This window comes from Nelusetta ayraudi, unplaced genomic scaffold (assembly GCF_046127955.1).
Source record: "Nelusetta ayraudi isolate G7.1 ecotype Tasmania unplaced genomic scaffold, CSIRO-AGI_Nayr_v1 ptg000034l, whole genome shotgun sequence".
Taxonomy (NCBI): domain Eukaryota; kingdom Metazoa; phylum Chordata; class Actinopteri; order Tetraodontiformes; family Monacanthidae; genus Nelusetta; species Nelusetta ayraudi.
Window position 1 is genome coordinate 718,722 of NW_027466084.1, and position 23,307 is coordinate 742,028.

At 43.8% G+C, this 23,307-nt stretch overlaps 5 protein-coding genes across 8 annotated transcripts in view; 2 read left to right on the forward strand and 3 right to left on the reverse strand.

Annotated features, from left to right (window-relative positions):
• The window catches only part of ep300b (EP300 lysine acetyltransferase b), a 35,166-nt gene extending 32,850 nt beyond the window's left edge, over window positions 1-2,316 (forward strand). Inside the window, exon 31 of the transcript XR_012927399.1 lies at window positions 2,195-2,316. The gene's annotated coding sequence lies outside the window, so the exon portion shown is untranslated. The remainder of the gene's footprint in view (window positions 1-2,194) is intronic.
• Window positions 656-8,756, reverse strand: shmt1 (serine hydroxymethyltransferase 1 (soluble)). The gene is made up of 12 exons (XM_076032284.1): window positions 8,613-8,756; window positions 7,288-7,402; window positions 6,961-7,106; window positions 5,686-5,801; window positions 5,374-5,534; window positions 4,749-4,830; window positions 4,202-4,414; window positions 3,307-3,420; window positions 3,098-3,220; window positions 2,889-3,005; window positions 2,213-2,323; window positions 656-1,776 (listed from the first exon to the last, which is right to left on the reverse strand). Exons 2-12 carry the CDS (start codon window positions 7,378-7,380, stop codon window positions 1,604-1,606), a joined length of 1,449 nt encoding a protein of 482 aa, XP_075888399.1. The 5' UTR covers window positions 7,381-7,402; window positions 8,613-8,756; the 3' UTR covers window positions 656-1,603.
• Window positions 8,757-8,822: 66 nt separating this feature from the next.
• pdap1b (pdgfa associated protein 1b) lies at window positions 8,823-12,466 on the reverse strand. 4 transcript variants are annotated; one of them, XM_076032290.1, is made up of 6 exons: window positions 12,210-12,454; window positions 11,935-12,026; window positions 11,514-11,609; window positions 11,138-11,259; window positions 10,766-10,917; window positions 8,823-8,953 (listed from the first exon to the last, which is right to left on the reverse strand). In XM_076032290.1, exons 1-6 carry the CDS (start codon window positions 12,286-12,288, stop codon window positions 8,940-8,942), a joined length of 555 nt encoding a protein of 184 aa, XP_075888405.1. In that variant the 5' UTR covers window positions 12,289-12,454; the 3' UTR covers window positions 8,823-8,939. The 4 variants fall into 4 exon arrangements, with proteins under 4 accessions (XP_075888405.1, XP_075888403.1, XP_075888406.1 ...); XM_076032288.1 differs by lacking the exon at window positions 8,823-8,953 and adding an exon at window positions 10,122-10,575 and having other exon boundaries at window positions 12,316-12,466; XM_076032291.1 differs by lacking the exon at window positions 8,823-8,953 and adding an exon at window positions 10,424-10,535 and having other exon boundaries at window positions 12,316-12,466.
• A 373-nt stretch (window positions 12,467-12,839) lies between these two features.
• Window positions 12,840-15,393, forward strand: bud31 (BUD31 spliceosome associated protein). Its single transcript, XM_076032292.1, has 4 exons — window positions 12,840-13,019; window positions 13,728-13,850; window positions 14,179-14,345; window positions 15,031-15,393. Exons 1-4 carry the CDS (start codon window positions 12,926-12,928, stop codon window positions 15,079-15,081), a joined length of 435 nt encoding a protein of 144 aa, XP_075888407.1. The 5' UTR covers window positions 12,840-12,925; the 3' UTR covers window positions 15,082-15,393.
• Window positions 15,394-16,749: 1,356 nt separating this feature from the next.
• On the reverse strand, window positions 16,750-23,150 carry smcr8a (Smith-Magenis syndrome chromosome region, candidate 8a). Its single transcript, XM_076032282.1, has 3 exons — window positions 22,008-23,150; window positions 19,890-21,650; window positions 16,750-19,113 (listed from the first exon to the last, which is right to left on the reverse strand). Exons 1-3 carry the CDS (start codon window positions 22,607-22,609, stop codon window positions 18,654-18,656), a joined length of 2,823 nt encoding a protein of 940 aa, XP_075888397.1. The 5' UTR covers window positions 22,610-23,150; the 3' UTR covers window positions 16,750-18,653.
• Window positions 23,151-23,307: the final 157 nt, after the last annotated feature.

Sequence of the window (23,307 nt, forward strand, 5' to 3'; positions counted from 1 at the left end):
ACTAGTTGCTGAATTGAAAACATGACGTGTCTATGCATTGTAAATAATGTATATTTAATTATGCCCTCAATACACTTACAGCGTTTCATTTTGGCCTACGTAGCAACGCATTGGCCAGTTCAGACATTTCAATTTGATTCTACCGAAAGAATCGTCAGGACAAATGGCTCAGGGCGATGAGAAGCTGACTGGTGTTGGATGCCGGTGGTTTCGTTCCTCCGTGGCAACTTTGGCTTTCACAGTCGAGGAAACGGACGAGACTCGCGAGTCTCATCAGGATTAATACCTCAGGGAGTCGGTATCCTGACTGTGAAATGAGAGGCTGTTGCTTTGAATCTTCTCGGGCCAGTGGGCGTGAGCACGGCGGTGCGGTGGTTCATGCTGTCTGCGCAGAGAAAGAAGGTTGCGGGTTCGATTCCCAGGTGTGGGGTCTCTGTGTGTGTGTAATTTGCATGGGTTCTCTGGCTTCCTCCCACAGTCCAAAAACATGCATGTGATGGGTTTTTGGAAAACGGATGGATCGTTGACACATTTAATTTATCTGAGCCACGTTTCTTTTGTGAAGCTTTTTTTTTTTTTTTTTTTTTCAAAATGAAATTGTAAGATTACATTTTTTTAAAAATTGGTCATATTTCATAATAAACATAGGTTGGTTTTTATGTATCTATTGTAAATACGGGAATTTTATTTGGACCTCGACACAATGGCGGTACATTCTGCAAAATTACGGTATCTTCAGAAAACTTTATTGAAAGATAATTTAAGAAGTATCTTAGAGCCATGATAGGATTTGAAGAATCCAGCTGTACCTTCAAATACAAAGTGACTTTTTCAGTTGTGTATTCTTGAAGGTCTTGAATCAATGATTTTATTGGACAATTTGTAATGACGTTAACATTCTTCATTCAAGAAATCAAACATTTGACGGAATCATGTGGTTTGTTCCAAAACAAAACCCCACCAAAAAAAAAAATCAATGTCGCGCACACACAGCTTAAATTAATTTGGTAAATACTCATTCAAAAAAAATATACCATCACAGTGGTCAACTATCACATTGGGTTTTTTTGACTTCAAACCGTCTTCTATGAACAATTCCTTCCCGTCACCAGTGCAATGAACACATTCATTTGCTTAAATAAATGAAGCAGCATCGATGACAAACTCTCATCTGTTTGAATGGAAAGCTCAGTGACTCATTCAGTCCATGACTTTAACATCAGGGGTTTTCAGAATCTATCACTCGATTTTAAAGTCAGTCATTTTTCTTTTCTTTCTTTTTTTTACAATATGCTACAATACAAGCAATGCTGAACTGTATTTGGCAGTACAGTAACTTTGACTGTATCTGATAAAAAGGATCTTCATTTTCCTGAAATTAAAGCTTAGCTGCACTCTGAGCCTTGGAAGTTGTGAAAGGCACAGTGGAAAAACATGGAATAACCTGTTGACAAATTAAACCCATTAAAAAACAGATTTCTTTTGAACGCCCGACTCGAAATGACAGTAAAAGTCACATTTCAAACCAATGTGTGTGAAGCCACGAGGCCCAGATTGGCACAGTTGGTAAAACGAATTGGCATCTCCAGCGGCTGAGTGGTGTCTACAGTTCAGGAAGGCCAGGCATTGGGAACTGACCGGCGAACGCCTCCACCTCACCCTTGATTTCAGTGACTCGCTGCTGGAACTTCTCTCCGTGTCCCAGGGCCTGAACAAACTCCCTCAGAGGAGCCTTGGGGTCAAGGCTGCCCTGCACCTCCAGGGTCAGCATGATGGCTGAGAGAGAGAGTGAGAAGAAAATAACTTTTGTCAACCTTTAAAGGTTTAAGTGTGTAATATTTGGAGATTCTGAAGAAGAAACAGCAACATCAAGTGGTTACATTTTATATTGCAGTGCTCTGTCACTCTCCCAAGACCCTTATTGCTCTATGTATATTCTTTTTTTCATATACGGGAAGTATATTAAGCTTTTACCAATATAAAAAACATAAATTAAACAAAATGTTGCACACTGGACCTTCAAAATATATAAATCTCTATCTAGTAACCCAACCCAGACCCAAGAAATAAAAATCTGGTGGGGAAAAAGAAATAAAACTATGCTTTGGAGCTATTTAGGGAGGGGTGGGCAGTGTTTTTTTTCCGCAATGCTGGATTGAAAGTGATTCTAATCTCTTAGATATGTGTTCAACAGGCTTGTCGAGAGATGTACCTTTGTGAATGAACGCAGCCACCTTCTTGAAATCCTCCTCCACCAAACCTCTAGAGGTCAGAGCCGGGGAGCCGAACCTCAGACCACTGGGCCGCAGGGCGCTCTTGTCCCCTGCACAAGGAAACATTATTTCAGAGGGGCAACCAGCAGATTATATATATATATATGTGTGTATATATATATATATATACATATACACATATACACATATATATATATATATATATATACACATATATGTGTATATATACATATACACATATATATATATATATATATATATATATACACATATATGTGTATATATACATATACACATATATATATATATATACACACATATATGTGTATATATACATATACACATATACATCTATACATATATACCCACACCTATATATATATTTACACACACACACACACACACACACACTTTTTTTTTTAGGGCTGTCAAATGATACATTTTTTTAATCACGATTAATCACAAAATCTTCATAGTTAACTACGATTAATTGCACATTAATTGCATGTGTAAAGTTATTTTATTTTGCATTTCAAGACAGTTTTGGCCAGAAATTAGCCAGAGTTGCCGACTACGGGTTGGTAAAAGGGACAAAAAGGCTTATGCAAATTGCACGGGAGCCGCAGCCCCACCCCTCCCCAGCACTCCACCTACCTGGACAGGTGTTCTTATTGCAGGCGATGGCGCAGGCTTCCAGGACCTTCTCAGCTCGGCCTCCGTCGGTTCCTTTGCTGCGCAGGTCCAGCAGGATGAGGTGGTTGTCGGAGCCGCCTGCGCGGAGGAGAGGGAGGTAAAAGCAAAAAGTTGAAGCTGTCGTCTCCAGCGCCGTTTCCAGCCTGTGGAACCGGGGAAGCGACTTTTACCTGTGACGATCTTGTATCCGTGGTCGATGAGGGCGGCGGACAGAGCTCTGCAGTTGGCCAGCACCTGCGTCTGGTAGGCCTTGAACTCGGCCGTCATGGCTTGTTTCAGGGCCACAGCGACACCTGCGGGGTGGAGGGGGCGAGTCCAGTTTTGAGACGGACGTCCCCCGATGGCCTGAGAGAACAATTGAGGTTGGCGAGTGGCGCACCTGCGATGGCGTGGTTGTGCGGGCCTCCCTGCAGCCCCGGGAACACGGCCTGGTTGATGGGAGACTCCAGGTTGTACAGAATCTCCTTCCCCTTGGCGTCCACGCTGCGCACACCTGCAGGTGGGACGGTGGCAGGACCAGACCAACGACACGTTGTTACCATATAGCAGTTTGTGGGGTTTTTTTCAACCACTGTGGACTGTGAGATAATGTCCGGAGTGCCGTGAAAAATTATCCACTTCGTTCACCTAATTGGTCTAAAACTAGGTCTAAAAATAGGCTCACATTCCATTGTGGAATGTGAGCCTATTTCCCTCCCAGAACATCAGTTTTGTGTGCATCTAAACAGTGCCAGGTTTCACATTGAGTGAGTAGAAATACATTGAGAGACTATATTGTCATTATTAGGCTGGAAAGTGTGATTTTACAATATTTTTTCATGGCTCAAAAAAGGTAAAAAAAACCCAAAAAAACATCGTCATAGACCAGTAGGCTGAATACACACCAATAGGGATGCGTCAATACCACTTTTTTTTTACAGAACTTGTCAAGTACGAGTACTTGCATTCCAGTACTCACTACTCACCTACACTGAGTACTTAATAAAGCCATTACGCATGACAGAATTACTTTGATTTTGATTTTTCTTCCGCAGATGTTTTGTTATTTGATCGACGCTCCTCCGCATGTTTTTTCTAGAACCTGGGTGACTGTTTCACAAAATTGACTTAAGTACAGTAATATAGTATTTGTACGTTGTTGCTTCCCACCTCTGAATTTAGCTAAATTTGCAAATTTCTCCCGGAGATCAATAAAGTATCTATCCATCTATCTATCTATCTATCTACCCATCTTATCTGTCTGTATATCTAAAGCGCAGCCGCTCCGCGCCCACCTTTCCTGTAGAAGATGAGTCCGGCTCGGCAGCCCCGCAGCGTCTTGTGCGTGGTTGTGGTGACGATGTCGCAGTGCTCGAACGGCGACGGCACCACGCCGGCCGCCACCAGGCCGCTGATGTGCGCCATGTCCCCCATCAGGTAGGCGCCGTTCTCAACGGCGATCTGCTTCATGCGGGCGTAGTCGATGTTCCTGGAGTAGCAGCTGGTCCCTGGAGAATTCACAGGTGTCGAACTCAAACCAAACCCAAGACGAGAGCTGGTAGCCCGCTGGTATTATACAGCACATGTACGGCTAATACTACAATTCCCAGAATGCCCTCTGCTGGTATTTTGTCACGTCAACCAGGACAGGAAGTTCAGTGAAGGATATTATTATTGCTTTATTGTTGTTATTTTATGTTAAAATTAATTCATCATTAGCCCTTGGAAAAGTTACTGTTGAACTGTGTGTTAGAGTTTGACAGCCCTGATGTATGTAATACAGTGGCAGACGGGGGCGGGGGGGGATGTTCAAAGCGCCACGAGTGGAAAAAGCAAACTGACCTGCAATGATGAGTTTGGGGTGGAACAGCTTGGCGTTCTCCTGCAGCCTGTCGTAGTCGATGTAGCCGGTCTCTGGGTGCACCTGCTCAAGAAAGAACAGGTTTGTTGTTGGGCAAACTACGGCCCTGGGGGCCATATGCGGCCCATTAAGCTTTTTAATTGGCCCGCCGAACTTGAAGAAATGATATTAATACTAAATAAGTCATAAAATAGCTGCATTTTATCCACTTTTTCAGTGTTTTAAGAGTCATGTCAATAAAGAGCTCAATGTCGTGGGACACCAATTTTGTTGTAACATTGCTTTTGTTCATTTTCAATTGACATTAAAGCGCACGTTTTCTGCACATCCCATTATATATTTTTTGGGGTCACCAAAATTCTACATCTGCTCCGGCCCCTCTGTCAAATTTTAGAACCCACTGTGGCCCCACCAGTCAAAACGTTTGCCCACCCCTGATCTAGCTGCAAGTATTTTAAGGCAGTTTATCTAAAAACAAATCAGACAGAAAAACTAAAAATCAAGTTTTATGCCATCATTAATTAATTATTAGAATTAAATCACGGTTTAATGTTCTCCCTGACATCAGTTTAAATCCACCCGGTGTCTCGCCGACTGTCCCGCTACCTTGTAGGGCATGGACTCAAAGAACATGGACGTCGCTGAGATTTTCTTCTTCTCCGTCATGAAGCCGTGCGTGAGGTGGCCGCCGTCCGGCAGGTCCAACCCCATGATCCTCCCGTGAGGCTCCACCAGGGCGGTGTAGACGGCAAAGTTGGCAGGGGAACCTTGAGTCCGTCGAGGACAGAAAACACGGCCACGTGATCGACTGAGAGGGCAACCATCAGTGTTTGAGATATGAGAGAGAGAGAGAGAGAGAGAGAGAGAGAGAGAGAGAGAGAGAGAGAGAGACTCTGATGATGGCTGCATTCTTCATACCTGAGTATGGCTGCACATTGATGCCCCATTTGTCCGAGTCCAGAGAAAAGGCCTCCAGCGCCCTCTTCTGGCAGAGTCTCTCCAACTCGTCCACATGCTCTGTGCCTCCGTAGTACCTGAAACACATGTCACCATATATTTCATGGGCCGCAACCAATCAGATAGCACAAGACATGGATTACAGTAGGTCAGGTCAGGGGTGTCAAACTCGTGGGGGGGCCAAAATGTCAAACCTGGACATTGATTGACGATATTTATTGAGAAAAATCTTCCTCCAGACAAAACAGCGAACCTTTTTATATGGACTCAAACAAGTTTTGCTTCAACATTGAATATGGATCAAGCAAAGCTTAATACTGTACAATAAATAAATCACTTCAAAATTCAAACTAAAATTGAATTTCAAACAAAAAAAATCATCAAAATATATCAAATGTAAATAAAAACCGTGTCTCTTTTTTATTTGCAGCCTTCAACAGTAACTTTTCCCCACCAGCTAATAATAGATGTGAAAATAAAATAACAACAATAAAGCAATTCAGTAATAATAACATCCTTCAATAAACACTCTGGCCTGATTAAGCAGAGCATTCTGGGATTTGTAGTATTACATACATGCGCTGTGTAATATAGACGGTCTGCCAGCTCTAGTAGTGATTTTGTATTGCCTCGCGCGCCAAATGTAATGAGACTAGCTGCATTTCCATGACAGTTTTTCGCAAAATAAAAGTGTAAAAGTGTAAAATTTCGACAAAGCACAATTGCGATTTGCAGGCGTTTTCCATCGGACGGTGTGAAGCGCGTAAGCCGCAATTCTCGTAACTCCTCTCCCACGAGGTTTACGAGAATTACGTTCGCTTTTGCTTGTTTGCTGTCAAGAATGGCTGATGTGTTTTTCTCTTTGACAACTCGTAAAAAAAAAAAAAATTTGTCTCCTCCTCCGTCCAAACATAATGCGGCATTTTCACTTGAAGCGAACAGGTCACATGACCCCTGTACGTCACTCACGTCCGGTGACGCGTAAATGCGAAAAAGTGTTTCCATGATACTTGCTACCTCTACATCAATACGTCTGAAAAAACAACCTCATGAGAATGACAAAATCTTTTAACCATATTTCAGAGGCTTTTCGAAGTTTAGGCGTTTCCACTGCCAGTTTTTTTTTTTTTTTTACTGCGATATTTAGGTTTTGCGCAATTCTAGGGGTACCGGAAAGCGAGCTGCTACTGTGGGCCAAAGTTTTGACACCTGCTAAATTAAAAATGATCTCATTACCTTTGGCCAGGGTAGCCTTCGGAATACTTGTTGTTCATGCAGGAGCCCAGCGCCTCAAGGACGGCTCTGCTCGCAAAGTTTTCAGACGCAATCAGCTCCAAGCCGTACGTCTGCCTCTGCTTCTCCTTCTTGATGATGCTGAAGACCTGACGGACAAAGAGAGAAAGAAGTTTGACAAGCTCGCACCACAACCAAAAAAAAAAAAAAAAAAAAAAAATCAGGTTTCATGAGCAAAAGCTGCCCACCACGATTCCTGCATTATTTTATTTATTTTTTTTACACCGTTAGGAGTTCAGTGTTTTATTCAGTAATGCGGTTAATGCAAACCTCAGAGTCACTGTTGGCCAGAGGCTCCAGCATCATCTTGTTGTGAGACTGCCACGTCTCTTGGCTCACAACGTGCCCGTTTGTCAGAGACATGACGGCCGTTCAGTCGCGCAAGCTGGAGAATCTGCAGGGCGAGGAGGGGGAGCAGGAGGAGGAGGAAACGGTTCATTATTCATCGGGAGACATAACATTTGTACATATTGTACAGTATATACGTCGACTCTTTCCCCTTTTCCTCCCACCACGAGATCACATGTATTGAAGACGCAGGAACAGATTCAACAGAACCCCCCCCACCACCACCCCCCGTCTTCACAAAACTGAAGATGTCAAATTAAGAGCCTCTTTTCAAGCTTTAACAACTGTCTTAAGGCTGGAACCGTGCGTTCCAGCCAACATGACCCACACATTCCAAAACTTTGACTCAAAGTGTTTTTGTCAATTCCACTGCGGTTGTCTTATGAAATATTGCTGCACAAAGTCCAGCCACTCAAATCCCATTACGACAGAGCACAGCAGACAAGACGTGATACTGTCGATGACAGAGGTCACATCGGGGGTCAGTTGAGGCAATTCCAGGCCGTGGTGCAACTTTGCAACCACGCCATATGGTCTCATCAGTTAAACTTTAAACCGAGCCAGCCAGTGCGATAACCTGAAGACGGTGTCATAACCACTGTGATTCTAATCTCACAAAGTTAAATGAGGCCGACTGTTATTTCTTTATGGACCGGATATATCGGCGAAAAGGTGCTGACCTTGTCTCTCTCTCTCTCTCTCTCTCTCTCTCTCTCTCTCTCTCTCTCTCTCTCTCTCTCTCTATATATATATATATATATATATATATATATATATATATATATATATATATATATATATATATATATATATATAAAAGCTTTAAAGCTAGGCCGTGCAGTGCCGAGCCGAGCCGAGCGCATGACACCTATTATGAGTGTTTATCAGCTGCGGTCCAGTGACCTGAGGACAGCAGCCAATACAAACACAGCGGAATGCAGTCGGGTCAGAGTTGCATGGTGCAATGGAGTGTTGCGAGGGGGGAAACACCCATCAAAGTCAGAAGGAGCAACTCTGCAGCAATAATAAAATGACTAATAATAATGATCACAGCCCCGCTAACTTTAAATAGAAACTAATTCGCCGCTAGCATGACTCACGGCGCTGCTGGCGGTGTTCCGTTACAAATTCGCGGCAAAATCCGCTACGGTGCGAAAAAGTGCTGTCGGGTTAACTTTGCGCAAATAAAGGGAGAAAAAAAAAAAACAAACAAAGCCGAGTGTTTAATAAATATTGAAATGAACCACTGGTACTTACTTTGAGGAAAAATAAAGAGGGTGGCTTCTACTTGCTCGCGTGCGCCGAGGGACAACAATGCACAACGCAGGACCTCCGCAGGGTGAAGCGGGGACTCGACACGACAGAGAGAAGCCGGCAGTGCTGCAGGCAGGGAGGGTGCAGAGCGGGACTAAAGTCCGCCAAAGTTTCGTCGACGCGTCTTCTTCTCTGGTAAAGTTGCTGCTCGGTCCGAGTGAGCGCCCCCCTCCGACTAACTGCGACAGGTCGGAGGTTTCTTTTTCTTTACTGTGATGTCCGACAACAACGTCTTCTCTTCTCTCGTTTGGAGACGCAATTCAAATATGCCACTCTAGAATTATGCAAAAAAAAATTTTAATGATCAGCTATATTACTAAAATTTCAAATTCAAATTGCCAACGCAATCAATAAAGGAGGAAATATGCACACACACATATGTGTGTCTGTACAGTATATATGTATGTACATTAGGGACGCAAATTATCGATTCATTTATTAATCGTTAGTTGATTGACCTTGTTGATCGATTTATGATTAATTGATAAAGCTGCAATTTTTCCTGATAACTTAAATTTCACAATGAAAAATGTGTAAGGAACACATTATTTAACCATCACAGTATCTACAGGTGAATTGCTCTTTCCTGCCACTACACTGTTATAATGATATTAATTACCTGTGTAAAAAAAATTCAATAAATTGCAACTGATTTAATTCAATTTAATCGATTAAATTCTTAATCAACAATTAATCGATAATTGATTAATTGTTAACATCCCTAATGTACATGTAGATACATACACATATATGTATATATAGTTGCTATTTGATCAACTTCTTCACATAAACCAAACATCACATTCATCAGTGTCAGGTTGTTCAGTTCTCCATCATGTTCTGTGAATTGTCCCCGTTTTCAGGATGCCGAGAACAGAGATGATAGCCATGCTAAAGAACTGTACGGAAACTTTATAGCTGTCATAAACCCCTTGTTTGTTTGTTTGTTTGATTCGCCCCTTTCTTTAAAGATTGAGCTTTCTTTCAGATGGGTTATCTAGAGTGGTTTACCTTTTTGCGATAGGCTGTTTCTCGAAAATGGCAATTGCTCCGGAAAGAGCGAAACCTTTGAAGATGTTTGGACCTGTTAAGTTTATTTGGTTGATATTCATGTTCCTGTTTTCACTCTTCAAAAAGTAGTGTGTGTGTGGAGAAAATAAATTATATTAAAAAGTGTCAGAATTACTGAGTTTCATTCCCTTTTGTTTTGCGTTTCGTCAGTACTCAATCCCACCAGAACATGAGTGTAAAATAAGACAATGTGTAGCAGTTTGCCATCACTCATAACTGATGTAACAGATCTAACAGATCTTAAGTCTATCCTCCTGAAGTGTTTCCTCCTTCAGAAGATTATTCACGCACAATAGTGACTCCCCCTCCATGAATTGAATGTCAACTTGTCTTATTAGAAAGAAAAGAAAGAATAGCAAGAAAATGACTAATTTCACTTGTTGTTTTTTTTTAATGTAGAAACCTAAAATAATTAGGCGTCTCATATGTTACACACACCCAAAAAGCAATGGCAAAGCTCAGTTAGCAAAATGTGCACTGTACAGTGGTGAGTCTAATATTAATAATCCCATCAGCGGCCCGAGAGGTTATAAGATGTTAAGTGTGAATAAAGACTCAAACGCAGTGTTTTCCTCCGGGAGGTTTCGAACACGGCCGTCGCTCGCAGACCCCCTTTCTTAAGTAGTCGTCTCTTGCAGTAATATAGACATCTTAGCTTCTTCTTTAAAAAAAAAAAAAAAAAAATCATCGATAACGTCTTGCACCAGTCCGTTGTCGCGTGAAAGTGCGTCACTTCAGAGAGAGCGAGTGGAGGCCCCTTGACGCTGCCGCCGCCGCTTCTTTTGCTGCAGGTGAAAGACATGCAGAGGGCGACGGACGCGGACTCTTTTGTGATGTCATCATCATCAACATCAGGGGATAAAATATTTACTTCAACACATATCATTCAATCAGGTATTTTCAAGACATTCTCAATTTTTAATGAATGAAAATTACATTAATTAAATAATAATAATGACAATAATAGACGTGATTATATAATAAAAAACTAAGCTAGCTTGCTTTACTTGGTTACCTTTTTTTTCTCCTTCTTTCTTCCTGGCTGCCTCCTCTCGCTCCCTTCTGATGATGGCGAGACGAGCGAGGTCGGCTTTGGCCTCGTCTGTCTTCCCCGCGTAATGCAACTTCATGTAGTGCGCCTTCGCTTTCTGCTTCTCAATTTCCTCTCTGCAACGGTTTGGGTGTGACAAAGTGCCAAGGAGAACCAGTAGAAAAAAAAAGTCATTACCAAACCGTTAGCAATGCAGACATTACAAAAAAATATCATCAGCATGAGCATCTATCAGTGCAGTCTGACGTTGGTGCCCATTGGAAACCAAGTCAGTGGAGCTGCTTGATTGACTTAAATTCTCCTCGGAACTGATGTATTTCCATTCCAGGCACGCACCTTTCTCTCCTCGATAGCTGCTTGGGCTCGTCCAGCTCAATCTGCGAGACCTTCTTGGCCTTCTGCGTCACTCTGTTTGGATTCTCAATGTCTATCAAACCATCCACGCCCCCTCTTCTCCTCTGCCGAGACATCACAACAAGCTCATCCCGATTTGAGCGAACATTTTGGACGTGGAAAAGCAGCGGATGCGAAAACACTCAGCTGTCGACTTGCAATTAAAACAGGTCAATTTATTCTGATTAGTTTCTATTATTATTATTATTATTATTATTATTATTATTATTATTATTATTATTATTATTAATATTATTATTACTAATAGTCGATATTCAGCAACAAAGAAGACCGCGACAGGTGCTTGTGGTGGCCGTACCGAGCTGTCATCGTCGCTGTCGTCTGACCCCGATCCTGGGTGTTTCTCCTCTGCTGTGTCATTTTGAGCTGCGCCCACACCCTCTTCTTCCTCTTGCTTTATAACACATACATAGACACCAAACACAGGATCAAACACAATAGCGGCAAAAAAGATTGAAAATGTCAAGGAAACAAATCAATCACAGCCTCACAGTCATCGCACTGCTGAAATATCGCAAATGAAGTATTACAATTTTGGTCAATCACACAGTTCTAGAAGGGGACTGTAGAATGTTTTGATCCAAATAGAGGAACAATGCCATTATGTGACAGTGATCTCTTTCCGCAATGCAGAAATTTTGACTTAAGTCACTTCATTTGCGAAACATTGTGACATTGTAACAAGTGATTCAGAAGTTCTGGACATGTTTCTGACTGACCATTTTCTTCTCCTTCTCTGCCTTCATCTGGGCGTCAATTTCTTCGGGGCTGGTGTACATTCGGGCGCGACCCTTGTGCCCTCCCTTCCTACCTGCAAAAATGATAAGGACCAAAATAAGACATCAGAAATGTTGCTCTTACACTGTAGACAGCTGAAAGGCAGCGTTGGGACACGACGTCAACATCAGTGTCGTTTGTAGTTATTTAGCTTTTCCTTTTCACAGGTTAAACACATCATACAGGATAAAAAATCTTTAACTTATTCCATACTCACTAGACCACTGTTTGTAGTCACCTGAGGGGGATGACAGAGTGCTAACGAATGTGAAAACTGTTATCAACGGGAGAGACATTTAAAAAAAAATATATATATTTTTTACCTCCTTTAGGCATGTTGACAAGCGAAGTCTTCAGTTTGTAACCAAGGACAGGATAAAACTGAATCAAACCATACGTGGTGAAAGAGAGCAACAGCTTGACAGCTGAGTTAACTCTAAATCGAGATGAGTAACACAATACTTTTAGACGTCCAAGTATCTGCCTCTTCGTAAATGCTACGTATAAAGAATATTAATGCATTTAACATGAGAGAAATACAATTAATTAAACACAAGAAACTTCTCCATGGATATAGGCATTAATGCAATGTCATGAGGTATGTGTTAAAATTCATCAATTTATATTTATATTAGGCTAATTGCTCGAGTACTAACATGATGCAGTTTGTCAGATTTATTTAAAAAGCACAATTTTAATACCAATTTCCTAAAAATAGATGTACAATTTTAAAATAAATCTTTATATAAAGCGATTCTTTAGTGGGATAACAATAGATTTAGCAGCGAAAAGCCATCAAATTATTTGCCGTGTATTGTCGAACGGGGTAAAAGGACCCCTTTGATGACGTCATATTTCCGAGCCCGAAACGGTCCGTACACAAACCTAGCAAAAGCCGCGAGCCTTGGCCTCTTGTAAGGACAAAAACTCATAATGCCGAAAGTGAAGAGGAGTCGAAAGCCACCCCCTGATGGCTGGGAGCTTATCGAGCCCACTTTGGACGAGCTGGATCAGAAAATGAGAGAAGGTAAGCCGGAAGTAGACGCTCATCACGACGTTGCTCCACAACACCAACTAATTGTGGTCGCGAAGCTAACTAGAGCGATTAGTGAAGCAATTCTAGACGTGACTTCGTAATGCTTCTTAACCATTTACACCATATTCATTAGTCTTTGTTTCATTTATTTTTCTTTTAAGTAAACCCCCAGAAGCCGGTCTCAAAAATAAAGTTGGTTGTTAGGTTGCGTGTAAACGTGGGGGTTGTTTCTGAGTTCGTACTTGTATTTACTGGCGTCACTAGTAAAATCCATTTGACCACACGCACTTAAGACATCAACGATTCACCAACATTGCCACTGTTGCTGATACTCGTCATTTTTAAGCCAAGTTATTGTCGGCAAAAGTGTGCAGTGCAGCTTTGGTGCCACCTTTCGGGAAGACCGACGAAAATGGCAGTAGTGTAGACAACAATGGCCTATAAATGCGAAAAGCTGCTACCTGGCCGAATCATATTTAACTACTTATTTATTTACAGAAAATACTATTACAGTTCTCACTCCTTGTGTAAACGTTGTGTAAAAATTCAAGCAAATGCCAATTGTCCTAAACTCTTGCAAAATGAGAGTATTTGAAGTACAAAATTCTAGACCAGAAAATAAATGTATTATGTTCATTGAGGACTCTTGGTACCTTTACTCCTGACTCTTCCTGATTTTGTTTTCTTTTTTTTTTCCAGCTGAAACTGAGCCTCATGAAGGAAAACGAAAAGTGGAGTCCCTCTGGCCAATCTTCAGGCTACATCACCAGCGAAGTCGATACATCTTTGATTTGTTTTATAAGAGAAAAGCAATCAGCAGAGGTACCCAGAACTTCCATTTGATCTCAATAAATCACTTCCTTACTTTTTTTTGTCTTTGGCGTTTGTTGTGATCTATTGTGGCAACACAGCATCTATTATTTGTTATTGTTATTATTTTATCCCCTGTATGCTCTTCAAATGCATTTTGCAATACTTTTGGAATACTTGTGAGTTTTGGGTCATCTGTATTGTGATGTGGAAACGTGGCAAAGAAAGTTGATTAATAAGGCAATTTTGCTTTCAGCATTCTCTTTTAAAGATGACTGCTTCTTTTTTTTTTTGCGACCAGGCTTCTAAAAACAAAAACAAAACCCTTTTCTGTCCACAGAGCTGTATGACTACTGCATAAAAGAAGGCTATGCTGACAAGAACCTGATTGCCAAGTGGAAGAAGCAGGGCTATGAGAACCTCTGTTGCCTGCGTTGCATCCAAACTCGTGACACCAACTTTGGGACCAACTGCATTTGCAGAGTCCCCAAGAGCAAGCTGGAAGTTGTAAGTCTACCAGAATCCTCCCATTCACCCCTATGAAGCACATGATTAATTCATTAAATAATAAATACCTCAAAAATAAAAAAATACTGTTATTACTAATTTATAATCATGTAATTAATATTTTATTATTTCATGTCATCATTTCATGTTTTATTAAATGAACTGCAAGAACTTCCATAAATGATTCTGCTGTATCTGCCACATACTCTGTGGCAGGAACACCTAGATCGAAACCCCTGCCAGCTGCTGAGATTTCTCTCACCAACTCACGAAAGAGCTCATTCAGGTCCTCTGAAGAGAAGGTGGTAAAAAAAAAAGAAAAAACACTTGTTAAAATCTCGACAAACGCGACAAACTTTCAGACGCGCAATTAGCACAGAAAGTTTCACAGGCTCCGCGCACAGAAGCCAGGAAGTTGTCTTCGCTGTGTGCCTGTTAATAATTGACAGGTGCTGTGTGTGAGCCACTGAATGTCGCTGAAAGCAAACATTGCGTAAACCATGTGCTTCAGGTCACACGGAACAAAAAATGAAATGCCCACCTTCTCTCTTCTTTTAATCCTTTGGTAAAAGTCCTGACGCCATTGCATTGTTAATTCATCAAACTCTCAAATGAAAATCTTGCACGGTCGATGCACCTTATGTCTAAGACTGATGTCTTTTTTTTTTCTTCTTCTCATCTGCAGGGAAGGATCATTGAATGCACCCACTGTGGCTGCAGAGGATGCTCTGGTTAAGCGTCCAGGTTCTCTCTGTCTAAGACTCAACCAGGATCAATCTTTTACTTCCTGTTAACTGATTGTATCTTTGTCACCTGTAGTCAGATAGCGACTGGTCGTCCTCCGCTGCTCTTATGGGTGTTGATTTTTTTTGGAATATTGAAATACTTTCATTTTTTTTTATGGTTTATGACCAATTAGTTGATTAGTCATACTGTGTGTTTTTACCTTTTTGGAAGGCTGAGAAAGAAAGTTGAAGCATTTTTTTTTTCTATCATCCTGTGTGCCGTTAACATTTAAATAAAAACATTGATCTACATGTTCAGTGAATCTGTGTTGGTTGTTTTGTTTCGTTCGTTTTCTTAAATTGTCTCTACTGAACTCAGAGTCATGAGGGATGCTGGAGCCTATCCCCAAAAAAATATTTAATTCTAAATATTTGCAATGCTTTACGCTCATTTTTCATAAAATTAATACATTTTCATGTATGATGTGTAAAATAGTGGGGAAAGGTTTTTGGTAGAAAGGTTTTTACTCAATTCCAATTATTTTCACTAAATATTTGCCAAATATATTTTTGCGTGTTTCAGAAACAAATGGAAACTATTTTATTGTTAAGTACCAATAAGACAAAATAGGAAAACTAAATTCATATTCTTGTACTCTGTATGTGTTGCAAGGCATGCAGTCTTACTGTAACATCCAGTTCTTAGCTGGATGGAGCAGTGCACGTGTAGCATGTGGCTAAATGTTGGTGACCGCTCTAAAATGAACTGAACTCGGAGACTTAAGACAGATTCTAAGCATAATACCGTATATTGCAAATGCATGAGGTGTCCAAAAACCTTTTTCCCCACGGCTGCATCTCAAAGACCAGCCTTATGTCCTTAAAGTACACATTCAGTATTGTGTTGGCCATTAATATTTAAGGTGGATTTTTTTAATGTATTTATTTATTTCTTTTACAATATTCTCAGATGGTCATTTGTTTTAAAAAATTTCTGCCCATTATGTTTTTGTCTTGTGTGTGTGTCACAGAGTGGAAATGTTGCTGACGTTTAAAAAAACAAAACAAAACAACAACGTATTTACCACAACCTATAACAGCCGAAACCACAGTGTTCTCGACACTGAGCCAGCGTCTTCCTGTGCTAAAATGAAGCTCATGTGATGAGAATAGACAGTGTGTCAAGAGTACAACACTGTGTGTGTGTGTGTGTTGATCTGTACAAGCCCCCATAAGCAGTTAGAAAATTGTCAAGAGCCAGCAAGTGTTTGCATTTTGATCATGTTTTGGTATTTGTTGCTATTTCCATTGAGAGAAAAGGCAGAGGGGGAGGAAGCTGATTGGTCTCAGCATTGCTTAAACGTTTATTCATCGATTCTTCTTTTTTTTTGTTGCTACATGTTCTTCAGCCTTGCGCCTCGACTTGTGCTTCGGTCGGGTAATGAGACGTTCTCACAGGGAACATTTATTATTCACAGCACCTCAAGTGGTCGCACTTGCGTCACTGCGATTGCAAGTCACACCACCGCGGCTCTTCCGCAGAAGTCGGCCTTTAATAATTCATGCTCGGATTCCGTGTCTTTTCCGTTTTTTGCTCGCTCTTCCAAGGGTAACGCATCGCCGTCACATTTTGACGTTCAGCTGCGATCCCGCTCTGTCACCCCAGGCACACGAAAAAGCAGGTTCAAATAATTTAATGAGACAAATGAACATCACACGAGAGCGCCGAGACATTCATAAGGTGTTCTGTTAACCCGAAACCCTCCCCCGCTGTGCGATACAAAAGGTGGACATAATATGGCAACATAAGGACACTGAGTGACATGTTAAGCACACTGTGGTATGGCTTTTTCAGATTACATTCACCTTTCTGCAATAGAAAAACCATAACTCAAACAACAAGAAAAAGTCACATCTCTTATTCAAATGTTTGAAATCCAAATAAAGGAAAACGAGGCTCGTTCATCAACACTTTGTACTTCGATAAAATAATACACAGGAAGGTGGAGTTACACAAACGACCCTCCCCTCCTCCCCCTTGTTGACGGTTAAGGTCTAGGCTCGAGATCGGTCTCGTTTGTGGGAGGAAGGGCACCAGTCTGACTCTTCACATTAAAACCATTACCATGCAGTCACAAGTACACTTACCATTCTAGATACAGAGGCACAGCTCTGTCACTGAAGCACGGGATAGGGAATAAATACGTTTCCAACAACGACGAAAGGTGCTTCTCCTGTGTCCTCTCAATGGCAAAAAAGAGACAAAAATTTAGCAGAGATTTCACATCTGTGAAGTTCTCCAGGAAGGACCACAATCCAATTTTGGACCTAGAGCCAGTTGCTTGACGAATGTAACAGGCAAGAGGCAGAGTTTCGTTCTTGACGGCACAGGAAACCATTGTTATTACATAATAAAATCAATAAAAAAAAAAAAAAAAAAATACAGTGTCACTCAAGATTGTATAGCATCTGGCTCACATCTCTTCAATTAAATATCAAAAACATAAATAATTTGTACACAGCTTCACCCTGGCACAAGACGGTCTCATGCTAGCACGACAACATTCTCACACAGCCTTGGGACAACAGTGAAATTGAATACGTGTAGGCTTGGAAACGCTCCCGCCTGACAGAATACATCCACAATAATAGTCACCAGTGATTAATATCAGATGGTTTTTCCTGCTGCTGGTCCTGCAGGGAAATTTGGTGCCCGATGGCATTTTGCATACATGCAGTAACATAGTGAGCCAAACGGGGCCTAGTACACACATCAAATACAATTCGTCATGCATTACTTGGCTAAATGCAGCCACATGGGAATGCTTGCTCCACACACACACTCATATGAAATTCATTCAGTTAGAAACCCAGCTTTGCGTCTGTTTGGAATCATCACTGCAGGAATGAATGTCGAACGTGGTCAAAGGAAACAATGCAAGAGCTAAAATATAGTAATAACAGGGTTATTAAAAAAAATAATAATAATTGCCCTCTGGGAGAAAGAAATGTGTGGCACTAAGATGTTACAAAACCAGCTGTAACAAGTCCATGTGGTTCCTGTTCCTCAAAGGCCAGCAGAATGTCACCGCCGCTTCAACCAGTGACGCTGAGAAACAGGGTGAACATTTAGCCGAGATTGCCCCACGATTGACAGCGATAGGATAATGGCAGCTGTTAAACCCCCGAACTGCGGCTGATCCCGTCGGCGAGCTGGCGACGCGTTCACTGATGTGCGTGCGTGTGCGAGTGACTGTGCGCATGAAGGAGGGGCAACAACAATCCAGCATGGGTAACTAGCATGTTCCGTGAAAGTGAGCACGCGCGTGTGACTTGAAATGACAACGAGTCGGGTGAACCTTGGATTATGGTCGCAAGAGAGCACTCAAAGAGTCGTGACTCAAGTCTGTCTGTCCTGCACCTGGAGAGAAAGAAGTCGACAGCAAGGCAAATAGACAGAGCAAATAATGAACCGCTTTTGAGTTTGTCCTGAAACTGAAAACACCTTAAGATCCCCTCTGGTTCAAAGACCAAAGGTTAAATATGGTTTTGTAGTGAGATGGGAAAACAATCCCGTAGCTCATCATATCTTGTAAAAAATGCTGGTGGTGTAGTTGAAACTGAAACAAGGTGCTGCTCTACCGCTCCCGGGGGCGGGCTGAAGGTAGTGCTGGGCGATGAGCTGGCTGAGGTAGAGCAATATCTGCCTGTCCTCCTCCCCAAGGCCCAGCTGGTCCTCGAGGAAGCAGCTGCGGCGGCCCTCCACCACGACGGGCCCCTCCGCGGAGCTGAGCGGCAGGTGGAGGTGGTGGGTGAAGGTGAACAGGAAGGCCTTGGCGGCCAGGTGGCAGAACGCGCTCTGCAGGTGAAGGTAGTAGGTGGAGCCCCGGCGTATGTAGGTGCGGTGGTCGGAGACGTTGGCCAGGAGGTGGCCCCGGTAGGGCGGACAGCGCAGGGTCTTCTGGTCAACGTCCAGTATGGAGATGTAGCGGCTGTAGCGGGACAGCGAGTAGAGCATGCTGGAGCCCACTGGAGACGCTACTCTGTGGGGACAGATGACAAAATCAGGGTTTGGCCGAAGCTACGATGGTTTTCACACATTTGATTCATCCATTAAGCTTCGTGCGCAGTCTCGTCACTGTGTAATGTCCTCAAGGTAGTAGTTAAGGACACCATCCCAGTGGGGGAGAAGTGATCACTGTATTTGGACTACAATGTTGCATTGCCATTTTAATACCGTGGTTTACTCCTTCGGTAGTCCCGTTCAACTTTTAATGGGCTAATACATTGCAGGGCTTGTGCGAAGATGCACTTTGGACATGTTGGCATCCTTGAATCCCCAGACAAAAGAAGGAAAAACAAGCCCGAGCCAAAAGCGAAATGTTGTCAGAAATGGTGAAGTTGTCATCACACTTCTTATGAAGAGAAGTGTGCTACTGAAAAGAAGCTCAAGGACAGATGTGAGGTAGGAGGGATAACAGTTGAATAGCTGGTTGTGTAAGTCGTAGGAGACTTAGTCAGAGCGAATTAATAGCAGCTATGTTAGATGCAATAAAACTTCCATTAGATGTACATACTTTTTTTTTTTACGTAACATAAATTAAAGTTCAGGATGTGTGAAAATCAGGGCTGGTAAAGAGTGTGAAACTGCGTATTCACCCAAACGTGTTAGACAAATAATCTGCACCATGGGCCGATCAGCTTGCACATTTTGCTGTGGGCAACGTGAAACTTACACGCGTCTGCGCACTGCAAGCTAAAATGTCACCGTCATTATCGTGGCAAGAGCGGTGAATTCCGTCAAACAGTCAGGAAATACCTTTGCAATCCAATGAGTTTCCACCTCTGCAGGTCGGTGAGGGTGAAGGGGCAGGACAGCCAAGCTTGAACCCTCTCTCCACACTTCCCGGAGGCAGGCACAAAGAGGGCCAGAGCGGAAACCAGTCTGCGCACTCTCCCCTCATCTGCCCCGAACACCACCAGAGTCCTACCGCTCAGCAGGCACCACAGGGCTTGCATGGCAAACGGGTACTGTCGCACGAACCTCAAGGCTCCCTGTCCGGCCTTTTTCTTCTGACGCGGGGTCACCAAACCTCCGTAGCCGAGAGGTGAGGCAGCCCGATCGGACCCTGCGGAAGCGCTCATGGTGCAGTCCGACCCGTCCTCTGCCGACACGTGGGAAACGCCGTCTCCGTGGTGTCCCAGGGGCAACTCCAGACCGTCCGTGGCGCTTTCCGAGCGTGCGAAAGCCGGCCCGTAATGATCGGGGAGCGGGAGTAAGGCTTGAGGTTCCTGGTTGACCACCGCGGTCTCAAAGGGCTCTGTGGGCGAAGCTTGGCCGGGATGAGACAGCATCTCTGGGGCGGAGTCCTCGTAAAGGAAACCATCTTGGGCCATGCAACACGTGGCGTCAATTGGAACCAGCAGGTCCGATTCCAGCTCACAAGTGCCATCGGCGTCTCCGTCGTAGTCGTCCTCCTTGCTGGCCTCCAGCTCAGATACCACCTCCAGCAGGGAGACGGGCGTCTGGTCGTCCTCGTCCTCCCCGGCCGTGGTTTCTACCTCTTCGCTGCTGCTCTCCCTCTCCAAATCAATGTTCGGGTCGGGGGTCAGGTCGGAATCCAGGGCGTCTGACGACGCACTGGTGGTATTCCGCTGTTTCTCCGACTGACCCACCTGGCTCTTGTTGCTGCTAAAACTTCCTTTGGTTTCCTCCGAGCTCTCCTGTGTTTCCAGGGTCTGGTCTGAAGGCGACGACTCCAGCTGGCTCTCCACTGACCCGGGCGCGCACATCAATCGGGTATGGCTGTTACCAGAGGCTGGTTTTAGGGATTGTAAAGGGTTGCAGCCATCTAGCTGTGGAGGCACTGGGCCGACTACGATAGGAGGCAGGCTGGGTAGTGCACAGTTGTCTACAGCGTGGTTCACAGCGCAGAATGGTCGCAGACTTCCCCCCACGGGTGCGTCGCACTCCCCAAGGTCGTCCTCGAACAGGAAGTTGGTAATGATCTGCTTCTTGCGTAGGTCCCTGTCCAGGCGACGGGTATGCAGGTAGCTCAAGTCCCCCCGAAAGCTCCTCTCAGTCTCCTTAAGGAGCTCCACCGTGGCCTTGTAGAAGGTGTCGTCGCACAGCTCCTGCAGGTTCTTCAGCCGTTTGTCGAAACACTTGGCCGACTTGGCTTTGATCAGCTGCGGCGTGTAGGACGGCCTGCGCTTCGCGCCTTCATCGTCCTCCTCGTCCGCGTCCTCGCCGCCGTCCATTTCGCCCTGTCCCCCCTCCCCCTCGTCGCCCCCGTCGCCGCGTGCGAAGGGGCTGGAAAGCTTGACGTATTTCTCCAGCAGCTCCTCGCACTCGCTCAGGCCTTCGGCGACACATTTGGGGCAGGCGACGGCGTGGGGATCGCGGCGAGGGCGGTGGTGGTAGTAGCAGATCTGCTTCAGCAGGTCTCGGTGTTCATAGATGCTCTTTTCCACGTTGGCCAGCTCGTTGGCCTTTTCCACGACGTGAGGAGAGTAGACGCGCTGAGAACCCACCTCCCTGTGCAGGCCCTCCTCCTTCTGGAGCACAGAGTGCGTGTACCTGAGGGGAAAACACAGTTGCATGAAGTGTTTCTCTCAACAAAAGTGTGCGAATTATGCATTCTGACATTCTCATCAACATGCATGCGTTGACTAATATATATAACCTATACCAACATGAGGTTAAATACATATAAATAAGATAATAAGATGTTTTATTTACTAACTTAACACTTAAAAATAATAGAAATGTAAACAAAAACGTATAGAATATGTTGTTAGACTTTGTTTTGTTCTTCTTAGCCATCATTTCCTCACTACTTGATAATAACAGATGGCTGACAATTGGTCTTTTCGAGATTTCTGCACAACAAACAAACACAATTTTTGCATATTGTGTAGGATTCAATGTTCTTACTCAAGGTCTCGGAGCTTCCTCTGGAGTTCCTTTGCGAAAGCTCTCCTGTTCCCAGCCTTCAGACACTCGGACGCTTGTGAAAAGCGAAGGGACAGTTCCTGAAACTGCTGCATGATTTTCCGCTCGTCTGCAGAAACATAGGCCATGCAGAACGGTCGCACGAACCCCCTCGCCTCCAAGTCATACAGCGTCAGATGATGCACGTAGGCAAAGGCCCCCTCCTTGGAGTCACCCAGGACCACTCTCGAGTCCTCCACAAAGCTGAGCCTCGGGTAGCCGCTGCCAGGCGGGTGCCCCACAAAGGAGGCCTGGTAGTCCACTGACATGATACGCAGGGAGAAGTAGTTGAGATCGAAGTTGCTGCACACTTTAGGGTCATCGGGGATGGTGAGCAGGGGCTGAGGGCCCACCTGCTCCGAGAACTCAGAGATGAGGATGAAGTCTTTGGTGAACTTGGCGAAGGAGGTCTTCGCCCAGGGATTGAAGTCATCAAGCGGATGCAGAGGAACGGAAAACTCCTTGGGGAGGGCCCAGGGGTCCGGATCCTCGTTTCCGTAATCATCCTCTTTGGTGAAAGCCACCACGTCCGGTGAGCCAATCATAATGCTGTTGGTCGGCAAGGCATGAGAAGCACAACTCACAGTGCAGCACAACTGCTCAGGTCACAAACCAGCATTGGAGGTTGAAGGATCTGCAATAATTCAACTAATGTGTAGGTCCCACTGCAGGGACACAGATGCACTCCCATGGAAACTAGTGCACACAAAAAAAACAACAACCTGCAATGGTCAAACGTAATAACACAAGCCACCCCGACAGGAACACCTATCCGTATGTGCGTTCACAAAAGCACTCATCTTGCGCCAGTCACAGGGTCCGCTGGTCTGGAAGCCAGGCATCAGCCCATTTGCTGAGACAAAAAAATAGATGGAGCAGCATCAGCTGAATACTTCTCCCCTCGTCTCCATCGGCTCCATGCGCCGTTATCCTGCGACCGTATTTCGGGCTGAAATGCTGGACAACGATGGGTCTGAGGCGCCGCTCACAGAGAGAAGCGGTACATGTAATTTTCACATCCAGTGACTGCCGCCATGTTTAACCCAGCTGGTTGTATTCTTGTCAGGTGACCATAGCGCCGCCCCATCTGGAGTAATTCCTGCAAAAAGCGAAAAACACTTCTTTCTTTCTTTCCTCCAGCTGAATGGCAAGTGAATGTATTTCGCCACAGTGTTTTTGAATATGCTTGGATTTTTTTTTATTTTTTTAATATTAATTAATTAATTAATTAATTTTTAATGCG

Coding starts and splice junctions, on each gene's coding strand:
- smcr8a (XM_076032282.1), bottom strand. CDS start 22,609: ATGATTGGCTCACCGGACGTGGTGGCTTTCACCAAAGAGGATGATTAC. Junction 21,651..22,007: donor AGGAAGCTCCGAGACCTTGA/GTAAGAACATTG, acceptor TTTTCCCCTCAG/GTACACGCACTCTGTGCTCC. Junction 19,114..19,889: donor AAACTCATTGGATTGCAAAG/GTATTTCCTGAC, acceptor CTGTCCCCACAG/AGTAGCGTCTCCAGTGGGCT.
- shmt1 (XM_076032284.1), bottom strand. CDS start 7,380: ATGTCTCTGACAAACGGGCACGTTGTGAGCCAAGAGACGTGGCAGTCT. Junction 5,802..6,960: donor GAAGGCTACCCTGGCCAAAG/GTAATGAGATCA, acceptor CATGTGTTTCAG/GTACTACGGAGGCACAGAGC. Junction 1,777..2,212: donor GGCTGCGTTCATTCACAAAG/GTACATCTCTCG, acceptor TCTCTCTCTCAG/CCATCATGCTGACCCTGGAG.
- pdap1b (XM_076032288.1), bottom strand. Junction 11,610..11,934: donor CAGAGAAGGAGAAGAAAATG/GTCAGTCAGAAA, acceptor TGTGTTATAAAG/CAAGAGGAAGAAGAGGGTGT. Junction 10,918..11,137: donor CAGCTATCGAGGAGAGAAAG/GTGCGTGCCTGG, acceptor AAACCGTTGCAG/AGAGGAAATTGAGAAGCAGA.
- bud31 (XM_076032292.1), top strand. CDS start 12,926: ATGCCGAAAGTGAAGAGGAGTCGAAAGCCACCCCCTGATGGCTGGGAG. Junction 13,020..13,727: donor GGATCAGAAAATGAGAGAAG/GTAAGCCGGAAG, acceptor TTTTTTTTCCAG/CTGAAACTGAGCCTCATGAA. Junction 14,346..15,030: donor CCAAGAGCAAGCTGGAAGTT/GTAAGTCTACCA, acceptor TCTCATCTGCAG/GGAAGGATCATTGAATGCAC.